Here is a 26736-nt window from a genome sequence, read left to right on the forward strand (position 1 = left end):
GGGAAGGAAACAAGCTTCCGGGGACCGGTTTCTGGCATTACAGCCGTCTTCGGCCCGGCTTGCTTGAATCCTGATGGTGCAATGAGCAAGGGACTCACATCTGAGTATACCCTTCCACGCTTATGGTGGACAAAACGATTCAGAAAAGGGGGTGGTGATGGACTCAGTACAAAGCAACCCCACAGTGTTTTGCACTGCAGTCGACCAACGTCACAGCCATGAACCCCCCCCCCCAAACTGCTCTCCAGCTCATTCCATTATTCACCTAAGACACCCAATTCCTGTGTCCAAAGGACCAATGAAAATCCCTACACCTGCAGGTCCCAGGTCCCTCCATGCTGGGATGTTATCTGCTGTAGCTCTGAGATCCATTTTACACAGAAGGAACATGTTAGGGCCCCTTTCAATGGAAGTACCTGTCTCAACCCCACTGTACTGCAAAGCTTTGAAGTTGGGCAGTTGGCCACAGAAAGATGGGGTTTAAAGTGGGATTATTAGGAGTAAGCCATTAGGAATTCTGCCTAGGAAGATGATTAGCCCTTTCACTAACACTGATTGAAATTGAGGCAGGCAAAATGATATATCAGATATGGTCAAGGACTAATAAAATGTTAATATTTCCATAGGATTTGTTAGAGATATGTATCAAGATGATGAATGCTTGACGTTTGTAGGATTTTCCAAACAAAAGTTATTAAAGTGAGGTTATGCCAAAATATCATACTTTACAACCAAGGGTTCTGCAGCCTGTGTACAAAACATACCTTTTCAACAAAAAGACCAAATAACGAATGGCGGTATTCCACCCAGAGGGATAAACCGAGGTGAAATTCTGGCACTAGCCATTCTGTGTGGCCTGGAATCTCCAGGTGTAGTAATTCAGTAATCCAAAGGCTGTAAACTCCACTTGGGTCAATGTCAAAGAGTGGGCCTGAGTGGCCACCCAGCTGGAATCAGAGAGTCCAGCAAACTCGAAATCAGGGTCATTGTCTTTTTAGAAGGGTTTGGGGAAGACATCTTCAAGATTCAATTTCTGATTTTAACCATAGGCAGATGTACAAAATGTTTATGCATATTTAGGTTTTGAAAAGTGTTTAATATGCCAAGGTAATCATAAGGCTAAGGTTACTTCTTTTAAACACAGCTCTTCAGCCTGGTGCACCAACATGTGCTGCTTAACAAATGTTACTTTTTTGGATGTACGTGGAAGAAATATCTCCTTCAAGTTACCAGTCGCATTTGAACTTTGATCAGCTACGACAAACTTTTGTGGGTATTTACAGCTGACTAACTAAATTATTAAATATCCCAATTTAAAAACAAAATAGATTCAGATTTATGGAAGAACAAGAGCAGCCAAGTGCTGATTCGCTTTTCCCATCTGCACACACGTCAAAATATCATATGTCTATTAAAAATGATGCAGAAACGAGGGATAAAAGAGCATATGAATACATTGCCAGAGCTCTGGTTCGGGTAAATCAAAGTAGGTCGGTGTCTTTGCATTATTGAGGGGAGCCGTTGAATACCAAAAGGTGAAACAATAAATTGTGCATTGGTTGTAATTTCATCTACAGGGGTCCATAAACTGTTGGTAATAAACTTAAGCATTCCTATCTGGGTCTCACTTTGCTTTCCATTGTGACGACTCTCATGTCTGTGTTTGAGCCCGAGCTTTAGAATCCTCAGGTTAACAATGTTTTTGTAAGTCAGGCGGAGTATTATCAGAATATAGAATACACCTATACTGCAAGAGCAAGGATAGAGCTTTAGGCCCTTCTGTCGTGCCTTGTTTTCTCTCTTTTGACTTAGCCAGAGCTGCCGACTTTGGATCTGAAGAACCAGGTTTGAGTCTCGGCATTGGCTCAACATCCTGTGATTCCGGGCAAATCACTTAAACTCCCCGTACCTACCAAAAACAAGGGTTAGAAATGCACTAGGCATCACATTTTTTTTAGTTAGAGCTATTGGCATAGCTCAACAGTTACCAGACAGAAACTGCCACTTCGCAGGTGCGGAACAGAGCATTGCTCCGTGAAACGGCCTGAAAGCCTAAAACGATGTTGATAACCCACAAAATAAAAAGGCAGATCAGGATGACCAGGAGGAACCCTATTGGGATGGCCAACACAAACAAACAATGAGTGAAATTGCCTGTGCATGGCCCAAGCATGCAAAGGTGGGAGAACCAGACCCAATGCGCCAATAAAAACACTGTATTTCTAAATGGCACAACAACGAACAATTGGCAATTCATGGGCATGTCAAAAGCTGATAGAGGAGATAACAACAGGTTTTGCAGACAGAGCATGTGCGCTGCCTAGGCTCGACCCAAAAAATGTATGTGTCCTTGTGTAATGTAACTGGTGCTCATGTAAAGCACTCCAATACCTTTGGGTCGAGTTTGCGCTACAAAAAACGATAAAAATAATAGAATTTAGCTGGTACAGCGGCACTCTCAACAGATTTGTCGTAAACTAACACTGTAGTAGATATACCATTCTTTAAAAATATATATATTTGCCTCATTGCAAACAGTTGTCACCATCATGGCTGCAGAGGAGCACATTTTATACTGGACATGAGGTGCAAAAGCCTTTCTGATATTGATTTTTGTAAAAATACACCGCACAATGGTTCTAAACACAGACTTAGCAAGGAGCCATTCACTGCTCCTTCACAAATCAAGGACATTGGAAACAAGCTCTCCAGATAAAAATCGCAAGACAGATTCCTATCTTTAGACAGGTCAGCTACGAGAAATAATCATCTGTGTTACCACACACAAAACACATCATCTTGTGTCACCGACAAAACCAGGCCATGCATTCTACTGGTCCATGAGGAAACATTCCTGCATAGACACAAAATAAAGAAGCAGTAAACCGCTGGGCTTGGAGAGACAGATCTGAGCGAATAAAACTCTGATTCAGCATGATTCAAGCTCCGTTATGGATCCTCGTAAGCAATAAATTCTACCTTTCAGTCCAGTTAAAGACATTTGGTGGGACACACACAATCCACAGGGAATGCAGAATAAGCAAAATGGCTAGAAGAAAGGGTGTTCATTCTCCTTTCAAAGTGGATGACCCCTCAGATTTCCTGAGGTCCAGTGGAAGAACATTCCACAAACAAGCCCCTAACACACTTGTAACAATTTGCTCCAAACAGTACATCTTTTGGTCATGGGGATTTCAAGCCAGTCTGCAGTCCTTAGCAAATCACTTAGACCAAGCGCCAAGATAATAACATGGAGCCATCCTACCCACCTGTACCTCGCCCAGATATAGACCAGTCTGTCTCCGCCTCCTAACAAGATCAACTGTTGTGAGGAACACTAGCTGGGCAAACCCAAAACAGGGACTGAATAACCTCAGGGAAAAAAGGTGTGTACTGCTACATTAATGCAATGTATACTGCTACATTAATGCAATGTATACTGCTACATTAATGGAAGGTTTCAACAATCTTTAGAATTCACAGTTTCATGATCTTGTACCAACAACAGTGCTACAAGCTTTAATTTACAGAAAAATGTAGAAATTACCTCAGCCAGTCGGGAATGCTTATGCACATTTTCTCCTTTATGGACTGTCGGCGCGAGCTGCTGTAGTACTCCCCGGCTGCTTGTAAGGGCTCTCGTTAGCCGTGCAAATTTTCCCCAGCCTTTGGAAATAGAATTAAATGTTACATTTAGTCAAATACAAACAACATCAACAAAAAGACAGTAAGAAGACTGTAAAGAAACTAAATATCAGGATAAAAGGAAGCCATTCCTACAATGAATCAAGAAATTAACAAAAGGTTGTATGGCACTTGTAGAAAACTGAGAAAACAAGCGATAATACTACATCATCAATGCCATAGCAACGCTCTACTTTACAGCACATCTCCAAAACACTCATGTATACTGTATTGTAATTCAAGGGAGTAACCAGAAAATTAAAATAACCCCCATTTGATCCGTATCTCTAATGCCCAGGGGTGAGGGAAGCGAGTAAGCCTTACTCACACTATATGTGGCTCTTCATCCCACCTTCCGTCCATCTATCATCCTTCTTTCCTTCATCATTCGGTATATCCGCCCTTTCATCAGCCCTCTTCCACCCTTCCTTCAATCCTTCCAATAACACTTCCTGTCATTCATTCATCATTTTCCAATCCATGAATCCTTTCTTTTCCATCCATCCATCCATCCATCCATCCATCCATCCATCCATCCATCATTTCTCTCTCCATTTATCAATTCACCCATCCATCCACACTTCCATTCATCCATTCATCCAGCCTTTCATAATTCCAGCCACTCTTTCACCCACCAAAGGAATGTTATTTTACATTTCATCCATCAATCCTTTTCACTCTTGCATCCATCTTTTCATGCTTTTTGCCCTTCCTACTTGTCACAGTTTCTTTCTTCTTTTCATATGTTCTTCATTGCATTCTTCTTTACGGCCATCTCTCTCATACTGTCAGTACCTTAACCAGTGTATTATGGGCCGCACTGTAAGTAAGTAAATGGGCCCCCCCTCTGCCATTTGATGACTAAAATTCAGCAATAAACAGGGTTCAGTGGGCCGCTTAAGCCTCAGAGTCCTGGTGCACCTGCACCTGCTGCACCAATTGAAGCCACGCCCCCTGCACACTCCTTCATTCTCTTTCTCTCATCATTTCTCCATTTAAGCCTCTATTACTGTTATTGGCTTCCCACTCCAGACCTCTGTTACGGTTTTCCCTTTTTTTGTGTGTTTTTCTGCAGACAGAACAAGCTCATAAATATCCATAGAAGTCAACACCACCCCCGCTTAAGCTGTGAAAGCGAAGGGGGCGGGTTCACGACGCCACTGTAGTAATTGAAAAGAAACTGACAATTGGTATCAGAACCAAGAACACACTGTGCTCACAAAAAGTGCTCTGTTAGAAAAAGTAGAGTTGACATACAACTCAAGCCATGTTAACTGCAATTTATGAGAAAAAAAAGATGTAAGCCCACTAGCAGTACTCTGCTGGAGGGCATCCCTTGGTTCTGGTATCTCAATTCCTTATCAGTTGTCACAAAACTTATCAATATCTCCTACAATCTGTATGGTTTGGGCTTTTTACTTGGGTCAGTATCGTGTTTGGCCAGGTCACCACTTTCTTTACTTGCACAAAGAGAGTGTGGCAGAGACTGCCAATGAGACAACGGACTAACGGGAGGAGCCACGCCTGAGCCGCACAGCGTTGCACCTGACCAGACTAAAGCTGCGCTTCCTGAGTGGGTCCCAAGCATGGCTGTACCTATGTTTGTTTTCCTGGTATATAGTGCATGCATGCTAACATATGGCCTCAGCGTTCCTGATCCAAGATGAATGTTGGCAGGAGGCTAAAGGACTTTTTGGGCCAATAGCCGGGTGCGGAGTGTAATTCTGGAGCTTAGAGCTCATTAGCTCCACTGGTCGCACCTGGCAGAAAGCTCCAGGGTGTGGCATCTATGTAGGAGCAGGATCTTCAGCTTTCATGGTGCTTGGGATTTGTGTGCAGTGGGGATCATGAGACGCGTGGATTCTGTGGACCTCGAGTAGAATCCGTGGTGATCATATGTCATTCAAGACATAATGGAACAAATGTAATGCAGTAACTGTTCTGAAGTGCAGCTGAGCAATGCTTGATGTCTTGACAGTGATTCTTGTTGTCATGGGAACCAGTGAAAGTCTTACAGGCCAAGAGAAATACAGTGGTGTTTGCACCTTTTGATGAGTAGACAAACTCATGTTTTGAACTTTTTGAAGGTGTCCTATGAGTGCGTCCTGCAGGTCCAGGCAAATGCTGTTTCTGTTGGTAATTTCAGTGGAAATCAACATTGTGATGGTGGCCGGGCGATGAGTGAAAACAACAAGGGAATGATGCACCAGTTTTGTTTTAGGTGGAAGAATAAAGACCAGGTTTTAGAGGTTCAACTACCCAATGAAGAACTCTATGGTATTTCAGATGTATGTGTGCCATCAGTCAGACCAGAACTTGGTGACCAACTGGTGTTTTCTCCGAAGATGATTTATTCTGATGATTTCTCTCGCTCTCCTCAAGTGATACAAGAGCGGTTCCTGCAAATAGTTTGGCTTAATCAAGCAAAGGGAATATCTCACTCTGTTCTTGCAATGAATGTGCATGAATTATTCTATTTAACGCCAAATATTACGCAAGTAGCCCAACAGAATACGACATGAAAAGACAGCAGCAACCATGGATTCTGCCAGAAGTGACTATATATTGCAGTCTCTGTCCTGTCCATTGCTACAGGTGAAGGATTGTCACGTGACAGAAAAAGGGTAGAACTGCAGGCAACAGTGGCTGCAGCAGGTATAGCAGATGCATGTGCTATATTCAAGTTGTCACTGCTGAATGAGTGAATGGTACATGGGCTGTCAGTAGCCATAGATGAGAGGATCTTTTCACTGGTGACTGAAATTTTAGGTACTATACAGAAATTGTCCAAAACATCTGAAGACCAAACTGTAAAATGTTATATGGTGACTCTCTGAATCTTCACTCACTGCTTATGATAATTTATAGATAAGTAGGTGCTCAATATGCCAGGAGCGTATTGGACAGCAAATGTGTGTTATCAATGAAGTTTCAAACTAGCTGAAAAAGAACATTTTAAAATGCAATATTGTACAAAATCCAACCAAGAAGACTTTGCATCTTGTTCCCCAGCCCATCATGTGCCCTGTGTCATACCTACCGCCCCAGTAGAGTGTCCCATACTGGTCTATAACCCATTCCCGCTTTGGTGCACTGGACGACACTCGACTCTTCAACTGTACTGGATGCTGTTGCCTCACATGCAGCCAGATGAGTTCTGCCACTGTGGACAAGACCACTGAAGGAGCGGTAAAGTGAATGCACTGCTCAGATGTACGCCAGCGGGGATCCCAGACTGCCTCTGGCGGTGACATGCAAGTTCTGAGTAAGCGTGTCCGTGACATGAGTATTGCCAATTGGTGCTTCTCTACTAAAGGGAGCATTGCAAATACTTCCTATTCCTTTGCATTGAATTACCCCGCCCACGTCATCCTATATGCGTCATTCATTTGATGATGCTCGCGCCTTCAATGTTTCCTGCATGGGGCTGCACAAAAACATGCTCTTGACAGTTCTATGGGAAGCTTGTAGAGGGCTCCCTGACACACTGGCAGTATCTAGGTCTCCTGTTTGTCACTCCTGCAGTTCATCAGCCTCCTTTGAGTGGATTCACTGCTTCATCAGTCCCCAGGCACAACTCACCTTAGCCTGACAGAGCAACACGACTATCACTAACAGGTGGATCTGGTCTTTGCTTTCGGTCGGTGCAAATTGCAGGCATGTACTTGTGCGTTTAGAGATTTGTTCAGTGGTTGTTTGCGTGGGTCACCGGAGAGGGCAATCACGGAGCACTGATTATGACGCTTACCACCACTCCATGCAGGTGAGGGGCTAAAAAGTGGACTTTTGTATTTTAGCTGTTGGTATATCTTATCGTACACAACAATCATGCGTAAAATATACTCTTATGGTTTGTGGAGTATAGCCTGAAATTACTCAATACATATTGCCTATTTCTATTTAGTATTGCATATAACAATTATACAAACCAGAGGATTTTGGGAGGTGCATGAATGGGAAAGGGAGTTTTGGAGATGGTCGGCAAGAGTAATCGCATTCCCAGAGAACATGTGTTCTCGGATGGGGGGGAGAGGTAGGGCCGAGCTGCTAATAGTGAGGGGGACTTGTGATGAAGCAGTGAGGGAGTGGGTTGGGGTGGTCTTGAAAATGTAATAGAATGTGGTCCCTTGAATGGGCTGATGACGAAGATACCTTCAAATTTCATGTAAAAGCCGGTTCGAGGTCAGAAGCAATTAGAGAAGGGGGTGATGTCATGCAAGGTAGTTCCCTAGAAAGAGTTAAAGATGGTTGCCTTGTTAAAATCTAGATTGCGGCTTAAACATTATCGGCGCCATCTTGTCCCTTTTTCAGGCTCATACGTGTGCGTAAGCAGCAGCCATTTTGAGTGCCATGGCCTCTCTGCCCACTGCTGATCGCCAGCGCGCCTCTCTCTGACCTCGCAAGTATCCCCCGTGCACTGACAGCCCCCACTCTCACATGCTTGGGCCATAAACCACCCCTTCAGCGCGGCCCTGCCTCAGAACCACATCCCGTACCTGGCTAACACCTCCCTCCATCCCTTTCATGATCGCGCATCCTTTGATAAACCCCCTTCCTCTGTGCCCGATTGTCCGACCCGATCCCAGGCCATCACCTAGTCCTGCGGATGCCGTTTATTGCCCTCTACTGTAAGAAGTTGCCCCTCTCCAAAGGAGTTACGATTGATCAAAGCTCCCACCCCATGAGATCCGATCAACCACACACATTCCAGGAACCGGGGGATGTCCAGCTGCGCGACAGTCATCGCCTACTGAGATCGGGGTGGGGACTTCTACTGTAGATATGTGTGGGAACGGGCCTGAAGCGGGGATTCCGAGGATGTCTTTCTGTACTTCAAAGTATTTGTAAGAATGTGTCACATGTAATAAACTGCAATAAAAACCATAAACCTGTGTATAAGAGGCCAGGCCTCAGAGATGCGGTTAGAGCACCTCGAGACGATACCCTGTTGTCTGATCTGATGTGTTCTGCTCCGACGGAATAAACCTCTGTTTCCTGCCTTCCAGTCTCCAGCGCCTGCCTCTTTGTTTGATAATTATCGAGTGGTATGAGAGGCGATTAACGCCGGGCAATACTTAAAGAGTATCGATTAGATCTGCCCCCCTTTTACAATTGGCGTCCCAAGCGTGGGGCCCATCAGTGACATGTGGATCCAGTGGGAGAGGTCCTGACGACAGAGTGAATGGCTGCAGCGATCGGGAAGAGCTCCTGCCCGATAGACCCTCGTCTGGCAGCCGATCATCCGAACTTCACCGATTCCGAGCAGACCTCTCTCGAGTGATCTACGGTCCTGACTGGAAACCATCAGGAGTGCCGCGGCAATAACGGAGAATAGAGGACGATCGGGCGCTGGAAGCGGAAGATGAGAAACTGTCCATGCGGTCCGGGTAAGGTCGTGTAACACGACGAATTGCGAAACGATTGTTTGATTGTCTGAAAATACTAGTATTGCTCATTGATTGCTTTTTTGAGATATTCTCTGCCTGCAAAGGGGGAAGAATAGAAATATTCTCTCTCCCTTTGCAGTTAGTGAAGGGTAGGTAACGCGGACCTTTGTCCACCCTTTGTAATCTGTCGTGCCTATTTTTCTCCCCACTGATTGGTCGTCCGAACATTGATTGTTCGAAGTTGGTTCTTTTTGAGATATTCTCTGCTTGCAAATAGCGTAGAATAGAAATATTCTGTCTAGTCTTTGCAAGTAGTGAAGGATAGGTAGTGCGGACCTTTGTCCACCCTTTGTAATCTGTCATGCCTATCTTCTCCCCACTGATTGGTAGTTGGTTCAGCCCGGACCGCTTATTAGAGATAACCCATCCAGCTCCACTGGAAGGCACCCCTAATAAGGACATGTTCACTAAATACGGATTAGTCGCCGTAGCTTATAGTAGGCTATGGCATAAATATACAAAAAAGGATCAAGAAAGTCAGTGGCCACTGATAGGGTCCTTCGATGACAATAAAATGGACGTACTAGAAGCAGCCCTTGGTACCAATAAGACAACGCCCACTATGCTTGATAGTCTCGGCATGTGGCGCAAAGAAGCAGCACAACGGAAAAAGAGAGATGAAGTAAGAATAGAGAAAGAGCTACGAAAGGCAGCTCACCTTGCCGCCAAAAAGTTAGAGGAAGAGATAAAGGAGAGAGAGGAAGCTAAGCAGAAGCAAGAGTCCGAAACATCGAGCCAGTGTCCCGTTAGAACTCCCTCTACGCTCTACCCTGAGTTACCTTCAAAACAACGAGCGAATGATGATTTATTACTAGGTCCCCCAATCATCTGCATGCCCCCTCCATACGCCCCCTCCCAACCCTTAGTACAGCACCCGCAGCCCCCAAGTACAGGTGAGAATAATGCCAGGACCTCGTTCCTCACGGCCTCCGCGCCGACCGAGCCCCTTGTACTGAACACAGCACAAACAGTAACATTAGATGACCCTGAGACTAGAAAGAAAGATTCCACAAGAATGAACCGGTTGAGCAAAGATGAACGGGCAGGGATCGATAAGATAGTGAAAACACTGGTGGAGCGGAAGGAGAGCGAAGAATATGTAACAGATATGCACAATTCATATGCCGATAGCCACAGACGACACTTTGTTGTGCGATTTTGTTATCACACCCTCAATGCCTATGAAGACAGATATCAAGATAAAGGTCCTGAAAGCTTAACGACTCTATATAGGAAAGTCGACATTGGAGACGAAGGCGAGTGTGATGTGACGGACCTCTTCACGCGTACGCTTGAAGTTTTCCGCCACCTCACTGAACAGAGGCTAGAAACTAAGACTACGACTCCTGTAGCGACTGAACCCTGAACAGAAAAAACGGACACAATGATGCCTATAAAGGAGGCCGCTCCCTACTGGGTTCGCCCACGGGGACAGGGAACACATGATGACATTAATCACCAAGATGCGAGAGGAAGGGTAGTTTATAACTGGGTCTACCAACCATCGGATCGACAAGACATCCTGACTTTCTGAAAATCCTTACCCCATTTACGAAAGAACCCCACTGCCTTTTATACTGAACTAGGCACAGCCTTGGGCTCGACGATTATGACCCTAGCGGACATCGATTTGTTTTTCGGCTATGCCTGCCAGCTGATGTGTGGAAGCAAATCCGGAAAGTCGACCACCTTGAGCTGTTCGGACATACCTGGTCACAACTCGATGGCATAGATAGACAACGAGAGCCTGGACAGAAACCCTTAAAAGCCATTTTAGACCTCCCGGACAAGATCGTCCAGAAACTGAAAACCCTGATCCCAGAAAAGAAGGTGGACTGGTCGATAGTAACGGAACCCCAGGAAGACGTATCAGAATACTTCTCCCGGTTCGAGACGGTGTTTTCCGATTACAGCGGCCAGGACATGACCACTGCCACCGGACATCATCTGTTTGTTCAGAATTATGTCAAAGGTCTGTCACAGGAAGTCTCACAGAAACTACAGACTAGTGAGAGTAGTTGGGCGGCCTCCAAACCTGCGGCTATCCTTCAGATGGCCCAGTACTATGAGCATCAAAAGAACGAGAACGATAGGGCATCTGAGAAAAAGAAAAAGGACTTGAAGGAAAGGGTGATGATTGCACAGTTGCAGGGGGTGACTATAGGAAAGGAACCGTACAAAGGGAATTACCAATCAAATGCTCCTAGAAATCCACCCCCTAAAGACCGTACATCCGCACCCTATGCTGTACGTAAAGACATAGATGAGAACCAGTGTGCGTTTTGTAAAGGGTTCGGTCATTGGAAATCCCAGTGTCTGGTCCTGCTAGAAATGAACAAAAATAGGGATACTAGAGACACAGCGGGTGGGTCAAGAAATAGAGGACAGGGACGAGGGTACACGAACGACACCAACAACGACAGGCCAGGCAGACCGAACACATTCGACCGCCCCCGACAGAACGAGTACCAACAGTCTGACTGCGAAAACACCCATGACTTTGCATAGGACTGCCAAGGGCAAGGGAGGGATCCAGTCGAGCTCTATGTTGACCAGCAAGGTCCTTATGTCACCGCTAAGGTCCTGGGTACGAAGTCTCCATTTTTGGTAGACACTGGTGCGACATGTTGTGCGTTATCTAAACGACTGATTCCAAGGGCACCCTTGTCTGGCTCACACGTAACATCAATAGGTTTTGATGGAACGCCCTCCACTAATCCCCTGTCCACACCGATCCCTTTTGACTTGGAAAATAACACCACTGACACGACGTTTTTGCTCTCCTCCAACACCCCCGACGCCATTATGGGACTTGACTTATTGAAACATTTCCGAGCTACTGTTAGATGTTCACAGGACGGAGTTCGAGTCATTCTGTACGACAACCCGACTCTGCTCAGACCTTGTCCCACACAACGCATGTTTTCCATTACCGATGCTGACCTGTCCCTATTTGACGCTCTAACTCTGTACCTGTGGGCCAAAACTGACTCAGACGTAGGACACATGATGATTGACCCTGTGCATATAACTGTTCGACAGGACGCAGTACTCCCAAAACTTCCACAGTATCGTATATCGCCCGAGGGCGAGAAGGCATTGGTAAAGATTATCCAGTCCCTAGTAGATGCAGGAGTGATAGAAGAAGTAGTTAGCAATGTTTGCAACAGCCCTATCCTACCTATTGTAAAGAAGAAAGGTGAGGGAGATGAGAAAGCGTAGGACCGCAATCTACGGAGGCTGCATACTCTTTCCCGGCCATTGAATAACAGGATTTGCTGTTTCCCTACTTGGACGGGGCTGCCTGAAGGAAACGCTGTTGTGGCTGCCTGGTGCCGTTCTCCCCCGCCGTAAGTGCCGCAGTCCATCAGGCGCAGGAACAGAGCGGGGGGAACGTAAAACTACAGCTCCCAGGTGCCCTCAGCTGGCCACGCCCACAAACGTGCCCGGAGGCGCTTGAAAAGGGCGGGGACCCTACTGGCAGGCGGGTTGCCGTAGGACCGTAATCTACGGAGGCTGCATACTCTTTCCCGGCCATTGAATAACAGGATTTGCTGTTTCCCTACCTGGACGGGGCTGCCTGAAGGAAACGCTGTTGTGGCTGCCTGGTGCCGTTCTCCCCCGCCGTAAGCGCCGCAGTCCATCAGGCGCAGGAGCAGAGCGGGGGAACGTAAAACTACAGCTCCCAGGTGCCCTCAGCTGGCCACGCCCACAAACGCGCCCGGAGGCGCTTGAAAAGGGCGGGGACCCTACCGCCACACGGGACGCGCGCGGGCGGACGCCGGGCTGAGCCCGGGCAGAGGGCGGGCCGTCTGAGGCCGTCCGAGACTGTCCACGACTGGGCCACACCCTTTGCCTCTTAAGTAAGGAAATATTTATTACTTACTATTGTTCTAGGAAAGCTAAGCGGAGCATCTTTCTCCTTCATTATATGTCTTCTCTGCACTTGTGACTCGGTATATACATTTCAACTCAAGCTATCAGGCAATCCAAGACTGTCTGTGATCTCATTGGGCCATTCATTTGTTTACGAAGTAAGGGATTTTGCTCGCTATTATTTTTGACACTTGTGGGAATTTGACAATCCAGTGTTCAACATGCCAAAAAAGCAGCCCCCAGTTAATACAAAAACAATGGACAACTACCTGGTTCAGGTGGTTGTGAAAATTAATAGCGAAAGGAGACAGTCACTGGGGCTAAGTCAGTCTCCTAACCTGCAGCTTCTGAGTCCAACTCAAAATTCCCCACAGATAGATACCACTTTGCTTGATGCCCCCACTGACTTGATAGACATCACGGTACATTCAAGTCAAAATCCTGCAGATCAAAATAGTCTCCTGCTAGATGATGCTGTAACTTCAGTTCCAACTGATCCAGAAAACAATATTAATTCTGACCAGGAGATTAGGGTCCATAATTCTGATGATTCCTCCTCTTCCGAACAGGAAACTCGACCTGCGAGAATACGTAGAAAAACTCAGCAAAAAAGGACAGGTCTTCGCTCAGGAATGAGGAAAAAAAAGAGCAACCCCCCCCCCGGGAAAACTAAGGTCAGAACCATCGAATGTGAGGATGATAACGACAAAAGCAACAGGGACGATGAATTGCTCCAAAAGATAGCCGATATGGTAGATTCCAAAATTAAATCCATCATTAAACCTCTAGTTGCCAAGATTGATAAATTGAATGTGGAGGTAAAAAGAATGAGTGGAATCCAGAGCAAGACTGTGGATGGAGTTGATAAGTTAACAACATTAGTAATAAAAGCGGCCCAACCAACTGAGGATAATGTGGTGAGTACTAAAGAAAAGGGGAGCGGCCCGACGCTTTCTGCTGGCCCGGCTCAAATTTCATCAAACACTATCAATCAATCCCTGGCTACAGACGGTGCCCCATAACATTAAGTATACCGCCAGTAATATGTCAGGAAATTGATCCTCTTCAATTTATAGAAGAAGCTTCTCCAGTGGTATTGGTGTTGGCCAATGTTCCACCACTAGCGAATGGTCAATCAGAATCGCCAGCATCTTTGTCCAGTAAGGCACTGCATTGGCTAACAGGAAATATGGAGATGGCACCAGGAGGAAAACAACAGCTTGCAGGTGAAATTAAGACAGTGAAAAGGGTTGCTTGGATTGGGAATCGACCAAAAAGGTTTAAAGGAGACTGTGTTACAGTGACTTTTTCCCATCCGGCTGTTCTACCCAATGTCTTAAACAACATTTTCCCGCCACAAAGAAGATCTGGGACTGTTGTCCCTCTCACCCTCAAATTTTTCTATGGCGAACAATAAAACGTAACATTCCCCTGGACTCCGGGACCTGTGTGGGACATTGTGAGAAACAATAGAGGAACAAAGGTTCCATGCAATGAATGGGGAATGGCTTTAGGAAATAGATATGAAGCTCTATCGGGGATAAATGATTGTGATTGACTGGGTCGGGGATGTAACACTGCTTGCTCCAATCCCCTTGGTGAATATATAGTGGGAGACTCAAATGTCCAGTCAAATGCTGTGATAGTTGATACTTCAATGCCGCAGATAAAAGTAGGGAGCAGCCAGGGCACCTTGGTGGCTCTAGAGGAAGCTCACCACCCTTCTGGCCGACTTGACCACTTTACTGACAGTAGCCTAAATGTAAAGTTATCTACAAACCTGGTTGTAATTGAGAACAACACAAGTGAATATGAATCTTCTCAACAACATAGGGTTAGTCAATCCATTAGTTTGAAACCTTCTAATGATAATGTTTCTGCCCAATATACCTTAATGTCATGGAATGTTGCAGGCTTAAAAAGTAAAATGACATCACTGGACTGGCTAACTTTCCTGGACACAAAGGATATAATCCTTCTCCAGGAAACTTGGCAGATAGCCCCAGAACCTATACAAGGATATTTACATTTTTATATCCCGGCTACATCGAGTTTAAGGGAAAGGCCTAAGGGTGGTTTGGTGACATGGGTCAAACAAAACAGTGGCCATTCTGCTCTCCAATTGGTCACTAATAGTCCCGATATTTTGTTGGTTAAATTACAGAGACCTCACTGTAAGGATCTCTATATTTTTAACATTTACTCAAGGGGGCTGCCAGGTGGAAAATCCACTGAGGCAGTTGACCAGTTAGATTCTTTTTTAAAACAATATTGTTTGAACGCTAATGTAATTGTTGGCGGTGATTTTAATTGTTGCTTCGAACCCCTAGATAACCATGATATAGATCTCACAGTAGAAGAGGACTATATCTGGGAAATCCCTCAGCTGTCTCTAATACCTATCAAAAAGTGGACAGAGGCTGCACTACAATTAAAAGTTTTATGTATGGAGCATGGGTTACGGGCCACTAATGGAAGAACGGGCTCGGCCCTTACCTTTAATAATGGCACCTCACATAGTCGTATCGACTATATCCTGACTAATAAGGAGAATCGGGCCAGTGTTGATGACATGTGGATAGAGCCAAGGGCTGAAAGTGACCATGACCCATTAATCTTGACATTTAAATTATTTGATCTATTGAAAAAAGATGAATTGAGGGATAACGTCCAAATAACCCTCTCAAATGACAATAGACGTGTTAGATGGTCAAACTGTGCATCTAATGAGGAAAGCATAACAGCTATGAGGGATTTGACAACACAGGCTATCATAGAATTAAGGAGTATCTCCACTATGGAGACTCCGATATCTAAAATCAGTATGATCCATGATGTGTTTTTTAACAAATTGAAATTCTTCTTTTCTAAAAAAGTCTAAAAAAGTTACTAAAGAACAGCGCAGGCCAGTAAGGAAGGAGGATCAATGGTACGATATATCCTGCAGGGTTGCCTATAGGGCCCTGTCTGATGCAGTAAAATCAAAAGATAAAGTTAAGATAAAGGATGCCCGAGCCATGTATAAAAAAACACAAACTAGGGCAAAGGGGGAATGGGAGGAAGGCTACTGGAGGGATCTCCTAAGAGCTAGCAAAGAAAGATCCATGACCTCCTTCTGGAACATCGTTAAATGGGGAAGGGGGGCCAAAAGAGGAGAACCCACAAATCATGTGTCACCAGATGCGTGGGTTTCCCATTATGCGACCCAGTTCGCTCCTGAGGATAGAGATGAAGAAGGGTGCGAAGTACTTGTAAATACCACTACGAGCCACCTATCTTTTACTAAAACTGATGTCCTAAAAATTCTAAACAACATCCCTAAAGCTAGGGCCCCAGGTTTAGACTCTGTCCCTGCAGATTTGTTTATGCATGACAAAGATCTTTGGGCTACCTATATCCAGTTGTTAGCCAACGGTATTGCGAAGGGCTCGCCTATTCCGGAGACTTGGAAGGGAGCCGAGATTATCCCTATCTTTAAAAAGGGGGCATGCTCGGACCCAGGCAATTATAGGCCTATCAGCCTTATCGAATGCATATAAAAAGTATTGGCGAGGCTTGTACTGCAGCGCATCCATGGTTGGATAGACGAACAGGACATACTGTCACCCTTACAGGCAGGATTTCGTAGTCATACTAGTACCATTGACCAAGTTTTTAGATTTGTTTTATTATACTGGCGCGTAGTGTTCCTTGGGGGGGGGGGTATGCTCTTTGCAGCCTTTGTTGATTTAAAATCAGCATTCGACTTGGTTCCTCGTGCAAAGTTGTGGAATATTCTACAAGAACAGGGCATTCCAAATGAAATTTTGTCCTTATTAATCAGATTGCACGAGAACAATTTTGCACAAGTTCGATGGAATCAGCATGGTAGCGTTACTGATAAATTCCCCATTGCAAGGGGAGTACGACAAGGATGTGTGCTAGCTCCAACGCTTTTCTCGCTATACATCAACAGGGTGATCAGATATTTTGAACAACATCCAACTGATGCACCAAAGTTGGCAGGAAGACTGATCCCCCTGTTGATGTTTGCGGATGATACCCTATTAATATCGAAGACTCAACAGGGGCTCCAGAGGGCCATTGGAGTCTTTGAAGCGTTTTGCGCAGATCATGGTCTTGTTATTAATACAAGCAAAACAAAATTTATGGTACTGCACAAGCGGAAACATATAAGAGGGAAGGTCATCATGGACGGGGTTCAACTAGAACAGACCCAGGTTTTTAATTACCTGGGCATTACCCTGTCTTATACACTAGACTGGAAACAGCACACCAACCAGTTAGCTACAAGGCATGCACAACTGTCAGGAGCTCTCATCAAGGAATTATTTTTTTCACATACCAGACCTATTAGTCCGGTCTTAAAGATCTACAATGCAAAGGTTGGGGCAGCAGTCCTTTATGGGGCTGAACTCTGGGGCCCAAGTAATCTTACAAAATTGACGGTAGCCCAGAATAAATTTCTCCGGAACATTACTGGTTTACCAATATCAACTCCTTTGTTACCTCTACACTATGATCTGGGATTCCATAGCTTTGAGGACATGGCCAGATATAGATCTGTAGCCTACTGGAGGAGGTTATGGGTCACCCCAGAACTCTCCCAGTGCGCCCAGGGTTTCCTCGAGGTTAGAGCCTTGGACAAAACTCATAAAATAGTATGGATGAGAGAGGTAAAAACAATTTATAAGGCTATGGGTTTATCTCAATTATGGGATGACCCTGTAAGGAATGTTTTCCCATCTAAGAAAATACTTTGAGATCTATACTGGAGCATGGTTGAGGCCAAGTGTTTTGGAAGTCGCATTGATCGATCATTTACTACTGACTTCTTAGAACTCAAGCATGCACCGGTCCTAGAACCTTATTGGGATTGGATTACCGTCCCAGGGGACCGGAAGAAGTATCACCAACTGAGGGTGGGGACACTACCATTAAATGCCTTAACTGAAAAATGGTATAAGAACCAAACTTCACGGTGCCCCTTTTGTCCTGATCAAAAGGAAAATATTGGACATGTGCTGTTTGCCTGCCCTGAATATAATGCCCCCAGATGATCATGGCTAAAACCGATTTGCACCCAGTTGGGCCTTAAATCTGCAAGTGAGGCTGTTAGGATCTTAAGAACTGATACCTCCCAGCCAGTTGTTATAGCCATGCCGAAATTTCTTCACTGGATGTGGATAATTCGGGCTCGCAAAATGAGCCTGGAATAACCCTATGGCCAGTTATTACATGCTGCTATCCAAATTTGCATATTGTATTAAGCAAGTGATATACTATGCATACCGTATTAAGTAACTGATATGTTTTGTACTGATGAATTTCGTTTTTTTAACAATTGTTTTAATCTTTTAATATAATATATTTAAAAACTGTAAATAAGGATAAGTTAGGCTGACTCATTGTGGATCTTGTGTTTTTGCAGGGTTTGGGGGGTAGGAAAAACTTTTTAAATTTGTAAATGTCTTTTTATGATTGAAAAATATCGAATAAAGACTATTTTGAATTGAATTGAGAAAGCGTACCGCTTCATCATTGACCTACGAGAGGTTAACAAGGTAGTTGTACCCCAGTACCCCGTAGTTTCAGACATCACCACCATTCTGACTTTGATTCCTTCCACTGCCACCACCTTCACTGTAATTGACCTCAAGAATGCATTCTTTTCCATCCCCATCCACCCAGACAGCCGCTACCTCTTCGGCTTCACCTTAAAATCCCGCTCATATAGATTTTGTAGAGCACCCCAAGGCTACACCGAAAGTCCCAGCATCTATAGCCAGGCCCTCAAGAGACAGCTGGATGCAGTCCAGTTACCGGATGGAGTGGTGTTGATACAGTACGTCGATGATATCCTTTTGGCGGCCGACACCACTCCACTTGCAGTCGCAGCCACCATCCAACTCCTACACTTCCTCGCGGAAAATGGCCACAAGGTCTCCAAGAAGAAGTTACAATTCTGCCAACCCCAGGTGACTTACCTAGGCCACCTCTTGTCCAAAGACGGGAGGAAGCTTACACCCGACCGAATTCAGACCATTCTAGAAACCCCTGTAACTAAGACCCAGAAACAAGTCCGCTCTCTGGTAGGTCTCACCTCCTTTTGTCGACAATGGTTGCCAAATTTCAGCCTCATTGTAAAACCACTACTTTCCCTGCTGGCTAAAGATGTCCCCTTCCCACTCCCTTGGACCCCCGAATGCCAATCCTCCTTCAAAGAGTTACGAGATACCTTTTGCTCGGCACCATTCCTAGGAACCCCAGATTGCACAAAGCCCTTCTCCCTCTACACTCACGAAAGGGAGGGGTGCGCTTTGTCTGTTTTGACTCAGTCCATCGGCCCCAAGCAACGCCCATGTGCCTACTTCTCTGCCACTCTTGACCCCGTAGCCAGAGCTTTGCCTGCCTGCCTTCGAGCTGTAGCTGCCGCTGCTGTCTCTATCCGACAAAGTAAGGGAATTGTGCTCTCGAACTCCCTTACAGTGTTAGTGCCCCATGCGGTTGACACCCTCCTGAACCAGACTAAGACGCAGCATCTGACTAGTGCACGACTGACTGGGTACGAACTGACTCTGCTTGCACCTCACATCACCCTGAAAAGATGCACCACTCTGAATCCAGCCACTCTGCTACCCCTACCTGAAAACGACCCCAATGTGTCCCCTATACATGACTGTGTAACCCTCACGGACGAACAGACTAGGAGTAGGGTTGACCTCTGAGACACTGCCTTCCCGGATCCTGACGGAGAGCTATGGGTGGACGGCTCTTGCATCAAACTCCCCGACGGCACCACCTCAGCTGCTTATGCAGTTACCACAGCCCGAACTGTAGTTGAGACAGCCCGCATCACACAACGATCTGCACAGCCAGCGGAACTGATTGCCCTCACACGAGCGTGTATCCTAGCAGCAGGGACGACAGCAAATATATACACGGACAGCCAGTATGCCTTCGGGGTGGCTCATCATTTTGGGCTCTTATGGAAGGAGAGGGGATTCCTGACCTCACACGGCACACCCGTCCTACATGGAGATCTAGTCTCAGCTCTGACTGAAGCAGTTCTCCTTCCCAAACAACTTGCAGTAATCAAATGCCAGGCACACAAAAAGGTGACGGACATCATTGGGCAAGGGAATGCATTGGCCGACATCACTGCCCGGACCACAGCCGAGAATAGGGCGACGACACGCATGTACGTGACCAGGTCACAAGCTGAAAAATGAAACGACGCTAGGGAAACTATTAGGGATATCCAAATGGCCAGCTCACCACACGAATTGACTGAATGGGCACGGGTGGGACTGAAAGACGATGAAGGCTGCTGGCGGACAAAAGACACGAACAAATGGTTGCTACCCAACTCGTACCTGATCCCCATACTGACCATGGCACACTCCCCTGCACACATAGGATCTGCCCCCATGGCCGAACTTGTCTCCAAAGTTTGGCACAATGACAAGATCACAGACTCAGCTAAACGTCTGGTCCAACAATGTTTGATATGCCTGCAACACAACCCTGGGAAAGGAACTGTCGTACCCCGGGGAGGGTTTGGGGTCCCCAATCATCCCTTTGAAGCCCTACAGATGGACTACATCCAGTTAGAAAGGTCAAGGTCTGAAGTATGTGTTTGTTGTCGTGTGTGCATTTAGCAAGTGGGTGGAAGCCTATCCAACTCGCGACAACACTGCCATTGCTACTGCAAAGGTATTACTGAAGGAATTCTTCCCTCGCTGCGGCCTTTGTCGAATTTTGTGGAGCGACAATGGCCCCCACTTCGTAGCCGAGGTTATCCAACTAATCTTGAGGGGGTTGGGTATAAAACAGAAGTTTCACGCAGTCTTCCACCCCCAATCTGCTGGACTGGTTGAACAACATATGCCACGCTGAAGCTCAAACTGGCAAAGATAGTGGCTACCACAGGACTGAAATGGCCAGACGCTCTCCCACTGGCATTGCTATCAATGCGTTCCACCCCCACCAAACACCACTTGACCCCCTACGAGGTCGTTTTCGGTCGGCCTATGAACGTTTGGTCGGCACCAAAACCGACATCCATTCATGACGTCCTGGACGTCCTAATGTCTGACTATTTGTATGATCTGACTAAAACACTGTCTGTTATCCATCAACAGGTGCTGCAGGCCATCCCCGATGCTTCAAGGGGCCCCGGGCACGACATCCAGCCAGGTGACTATGTCCTAATCCGGAACTTCCAGCGTGCAAAGAGTCTGGAACCTCGGTGGACGTGCCCCTGGCAAGTCTTGATCACCACCCGAACAGCTCTTCGAGTGGAGGGGAAACGAAACTGGCTGCATGCACACCATTGTAAGAAGATATCCTCGACCCTGACAATGACCGAAGACGTGGCCACCCAAGAAGAGCTCCTGAACAAAGACCGACCATCCCTGAGCTGTTACCCTGATACAGAGACACTCGAATTGGCAAAATTTCCCGATCCCACTGTGCCGTCCAGAGAAGGGTATAACCTATGACGAAAGGAGGGAGCTTCGGCTAAGCAGACCACTGACTAAGTTACGAATCTCAGAACGGTGGCCTAACACTACTAAGGCTACCAGGAGAGAGGCTAAACGAAGTTTGTGGTTCTGCCCGCTACCGAGCCCCTTGAAGATGATGGAAGCACCCGATACGAAGATGATGGAAGCGCCCGATACGAAGATGATGGAAGCAACCGGACATCCGAAGATCCACTACAGAAACCCAAAGACTGATAAAATACACAGCTCAAAGACTATTGCCCTTTTCATCGCCCTTCTCTTTTGCCTCCTCCTCATGGCCACCTTCTGGATTGTAGAAGAGAGCGCACCAGCTCATAAGACATTTCTAACTACTGCACAGCCTACCACCATGAAAGAACACTACCTGATCTATCTTTCACCTCAACTCCGAGAAAGGCGTAAGGAGTTCTGGAACAACTCCTTTGTGCAGTTGCTGCACCAACACAACCTTGCCGCCAGTGCCACGAATTGTTGGATCTGTGGGTTGTTACCACATGCCACTGGACATTCCATCCCCTTCATCCCTTCACCTTTCTCCGTTCATGGTTCCTGCCTTGATTGGCTGATCCTCTTGCAAGAGAGCTACAGGGATAATGCCACTTCCAGCAAAACTGTGTCGCACTTTTATCATGGGTTCTGGCTGAACAAAACTGGAAGAACCGCTGCTCCCTTTTGCCCTGTGACATCCAACGCCTCATTTCACATGGACATGCCTGCCAAAGAACGGGTTGAAATGCAGGTGTTCAACAATCCAGCCAGACCCACCTTCTCCTACCTCCGAAAACGAACAGCTGCCACCCTGACTGTGGCCCTGTCTGTCGTCAACGTCTCGGGCATTGTATGCATCGAAGGCCTCGGGACACAGTTGGTGGACCACAGCGCTTGCCACATCACCAGAACTCTGGACTCAACTGATCCACCCTCTTTTGTCACCTCCCCGAACATGTACTTTGTCTGCGGTACAAAAGCCTACACCTGGCTCCCAAAGGGCTGGGGAGGTACCTGCTACATCGCCTTTATCCTCCCTCCGACCTATGTGGCTCCAGCAAACCACCACCGACAAAAATGAGCAGAAGACATTGAACAAGCCGACTCCACCGGAGCACAGTTCCTGGACGCAGTGAAGGGACTTGTTCCGCTCTGGGGTCCGATGGCGAACAGCCGTGCCATCCGACATTTGACCCAGGCAGTTGAAACGACTATGAATATCACAGCTGGCATCCTCACGAACAACACAGCCGAGCTTCAGGCGTTCCGCCTGGTGGCCCTTCAGAGCCGCCTTGTTCTAGACGTGGTTCTAGCGGATCGTGGAGGAGCATGCCGCATCATTGGGTCCAGCTGCTGCACCTACATATCGGACAATTCGCCTTCAGTCTACAAGGCCATTGAACACCTCCACAGACTTTCCTCAGAGGTTCATCAGGAACAAGAAGGATGGTCGCTTTGGGAGCTGATTCTGGAGTGCTGTAAAGGACTGGGGGTGGAGGTTGTTTATGATCATATTGATACCGATTGTGATAATATGTGGATTCTGCCTGGGTGTTCAATGCTTGCCGCCCCTGTGCTCACTTTTTGCGAACTGTATCTGCCCTAAGACTCTGGACTTCGAAGCTGAACGAATGAAGGCTTTATACGAAGTGGAAATCCGTAACATAATGGGGATAGATATAGATTGACAAGCTGGCTAGATATGTTGAAAAGGGAGGACTGTTAAAATCTAGATTGCGGCGTAAACATTATTGTCGCCATCTTGTCCCTTTTTCAGGCTCATACGTGTGCGTAAGCAGCAGCCATTTTGAGTACCATGGGCTCTCTGCCCACTGCTGATCGCCAGCGCATCTCTCTCTGACCTTGCAAGCATCCCCCGCGCACTGACAGCCCCCGCTCTCACATGCTTGGGCCATAAACCACCCCTTCAGCGCGGCCCTGCCTCAGAACCACATCCCGTACCCGGCTAACACCTCCCTCCATCCCTTTCATGATCGTACATCCTTTGATAAACCCCCTTCCTCTGTGCCCGATTGTCCGACCCGATCCCAGGCCATCACCTAGTCCTGCGTATGCAGTTTATTGCCCCCTAATGTAAGAAGTTGCCCCTCTTCAAAGGAGTCACGATTGATCAAAGCTCCCACCCCATGAGATCCGATCAGCCACACACATTCCAGGAACCGGCGGAATGTCCAGCTGCACGACAGTCATCACCTACTGAGATCGGGGTGGGGACTTCTACTGTAGATATGTGTGGGAACGGGCCTGAAGCGGGGATTCTGAGGATGTCTTTCCGTACTTCAAAGTATTTGTAAGAATGTGTCACATGTAATAAACTGCAATAAAAACCATAAACCTGTGTATAAGAGGCCAGGCCTCAGAGATGCGGTTAGAGCACCTCGAGACGATACCCTGTTGTCTGATCTGATGTGTTCTGCTCCGACGGAATAAACCTCTGTTTCCTGCCTTCCAGTCTCCAGCGCCTGCCTCTTTGTTTCATAATTATCGAGTGGTATGAGAGGCGATTAATGCCGGGCAATACTTAAAGAGTATTGATTAGATCTGCCCCCCTTTTACAGCCTCAGAGATCGCGTGCTGTTACATTTCCACGACCACCTAACTTCATTACAAATTATCCTCACTAACAGCAAATTCCAGCCAAAACACACAGGTCCTAAGAATGTGACGTTTACTCTTACCGGCCATATACAAGACTCCCTTTTCCCTGTTATGTAAAGAACTCTGCAGAAGGCAGCTTGTGCATTTATTGTCAATTATGGTACTTATCATGGACTGCTAGCCTCGGTGTCCTATTTTTGTATTTAGGCATTGACTTATAAACTGCATTCCAAAGGACAATGTCTCTGGCAGCGCGAGCCAGTTCTGAGGTGAGACGCACATCCGTCAGTTGCTGCGCACGTGGTAATAATTGCAGGTGTCTGGCAGGCAGCAGCCGGCGCCTTGGCGAGCAGAGCGGCCCGACGCTGTGGCGTGATGACATATTCAACATCTAACCCCGAAAATGCCCGGGCGCCGCAGCTGAAAGCAACTGGCTGCACAACTGGCTGAGATTCTTCGTTGTCATGCCTGCGTGACAAGTGTCCCAACAGCTAGGGTCGACTGACAGGCCAATCACAATTTGGAGAGTCATTCTTTGGCTAATAACAAAAAGTACTTTTCGTTTATCCTTCTAAATAAAACGTTCTGTCTTGCTGGAGAGAACATCTCTTCCTCTTTCTTGCAAGAAGCATAAAAGCATTTCTTTTCAGACCTCAATTTGTGACAAGTTAGGGGGTAGGGGGGATAGTGGCACTTCGTTTTTGGGACTGACCCTTATATTTCATCATCTGACTTCGATAGTAAGAGAGAGAAAGGCAGAAGCGAGGAGGTAGAGAAAATAGGATATCACTAATAAAGAGAGAAAAAACGGATGACAAAGAAGTTGCAAGAGTAAGATAAACCCAAAATGTAAGGTGGTGGAAGTAAGGGCCAAAAGAAGGTATTTGTGATATCTGGCAGTGGCAGCACTCTACTGGGCCAGAGACAAGCGACCACTTTTATTTCTTTCAAATTAAGCACAGATTGATCTCTCTAAGCTTCTGATGTGTGTCTGTGAGGTTGCCAAATACGGGTAGTCACTGCGACTCAACACCACTAGTTCTATGGGTGTCACTTCCTCTAATGTATTTATCTTCTGTCTTCAACCTTCATCACCAATCCAACCCAAGGGAGCTTCAAAGTTTCAAAGTTTATTTTTATTTTGCATAGATAATTAAAACCATTGCAATAAAATATTACAAGTTTCTTAAAACGTCCTTGTTTAAAACCAGTAAAAAGTCAAAGAGTGAGAAATTCATTTCAATTTAAAATGATAGTTCCATGGAGCTGATTAAGACCCGCATTTATACACTGGCTGCTGGAAACCAAAGGGAAGGCTAAACTGCCCGGATAACTCAAAACTTGTGTTTTTCTCGATAGTCATACCATACTGCATATGTCTTTCATTTAATTTAATAACGATCACTTAGGACTCCATGTCGTTTGCAAAGTAATATTTTACTGTATTACATTTGAAATGATATAGATCTACACACAGTACTTTCTTCTCCAAGGGTAACCAACAATACAAATTGTAAAAAGAAAAATGGCATTCTAATATTGTCTTGTGCAGCAACAAGCATTTTGACTGATTTTCCAAAATTGTACTTTATTCAATTAATGTACTACGGTTGCATTGAGAACATATTCATATATTCCCAAGACAACCGTATATATACATACATACACATGTGAAGTTTTAGGGGTGATCCCTCAAGTGGGAACTGAGAAAGCGTTTTCACCATTCATTTCTCCATGCCAGAATTTTTGTGATTTAGTGTACATCCATTCAGTCGTTTTTGAGAAATTGAACCTCAAAAACGTTGTACATATCTTGCAGCAAAGGACTGGGGGAGCAGACAGATCTTAAGATGAGATCGTATTGGCAGCCACCACATCAACAACGATGTGGTAGCTATGTTAGGACTTTGGACTCAGTCCCTACTCAAGGAAAAATTATAAAAAAAGATATAAGAGGGCATGGTAGGGATGCCTTGCTTCCCTAGGCCTCCAGTGAGCGGGTCCCAATGGACTGTCAGGGCCAAAAACTATTTTTTTGTAAATTTTTCCACAAATTGGCAGAGGATCCGTGGCAAATTATTTGTTTTAACTGAGTGGGCTCTCGTGCTTTAAGAAAAGAAATCCCCTGGGGTGGGCCAGCACAGTGGGGGTCGGAAGGAAGGATTTTGTTGGGGAGGTGGCAATCACTCCCCCTCCCTGACCTTCTTTAGGCCCCAGGAACCCCACCCTCCAGGGCAGATTATTTAATAAGAGGTGGTGGGGGGTGCAGCCCCCATCCCCAAGAAGCTTCAGGCCCTGGGGATTCCATCTCCTAGGGCTATTCATTTTTTATACATATAAAGGGAGTGGGTACATGGCCGCCCTTCCCGAGCTGCTTCAGGCCCCATGGACCGAATCGCCTGGGGCAAATTTATTTTGCTAAGGGGAGGGAGGCATGTGGCCCCCTCCCCGATCTGATATTGGCCTCGTTGCCCCCATTCTCCAGAGGCCTATACTTTGTAGAGTCCAGGAGAGTATACGTTTGGGGCACTGTGGTTCCTTGCCCAGGAAAGTATGGGCATGCCCTGCCCGCAGTCTCCCAGGCAGGGAACAAG

The 26736-nt window shown here is 46.2% G+C and overlaps 1 protein-coding gene across 1 annotated transcript in view; it reads right to left on the reverse strand.

The window, feature by feature from the left end:
• Positions 1-26736, reverse strand: part of LOC147709279 (voltage-gated delayed rectifier potassium channel KCNH1-like) — an 815455-nt gene that overhangs the window by 368103 nt on the left and 420616 nt on the right. Inside the window, exon 6 of the mRNA XM_086925924.1 lies at positions 3548-3666. Within this exon, the coding sequence (XP_086782050.1) occupies positions 3548-3666 (119 nt within the window). The remainder of the gene's footprint in view (positions 1-3547; positions 3667-26736) is intronic.

Source organism: Lissotriton vulgaris, chromosome 6 (assembly GCF_964263255.1).
Source record: "Lissotriton vulgaris chromosome 6, aLisVul1.2, whole genome shotgun sequence".
Lineage (NCBI taxonomy): Eukaryota > Metazoa > Chordata > Amphibia > Caudata > Salamandridae > Lissotriton > Lissotriton vulgaris.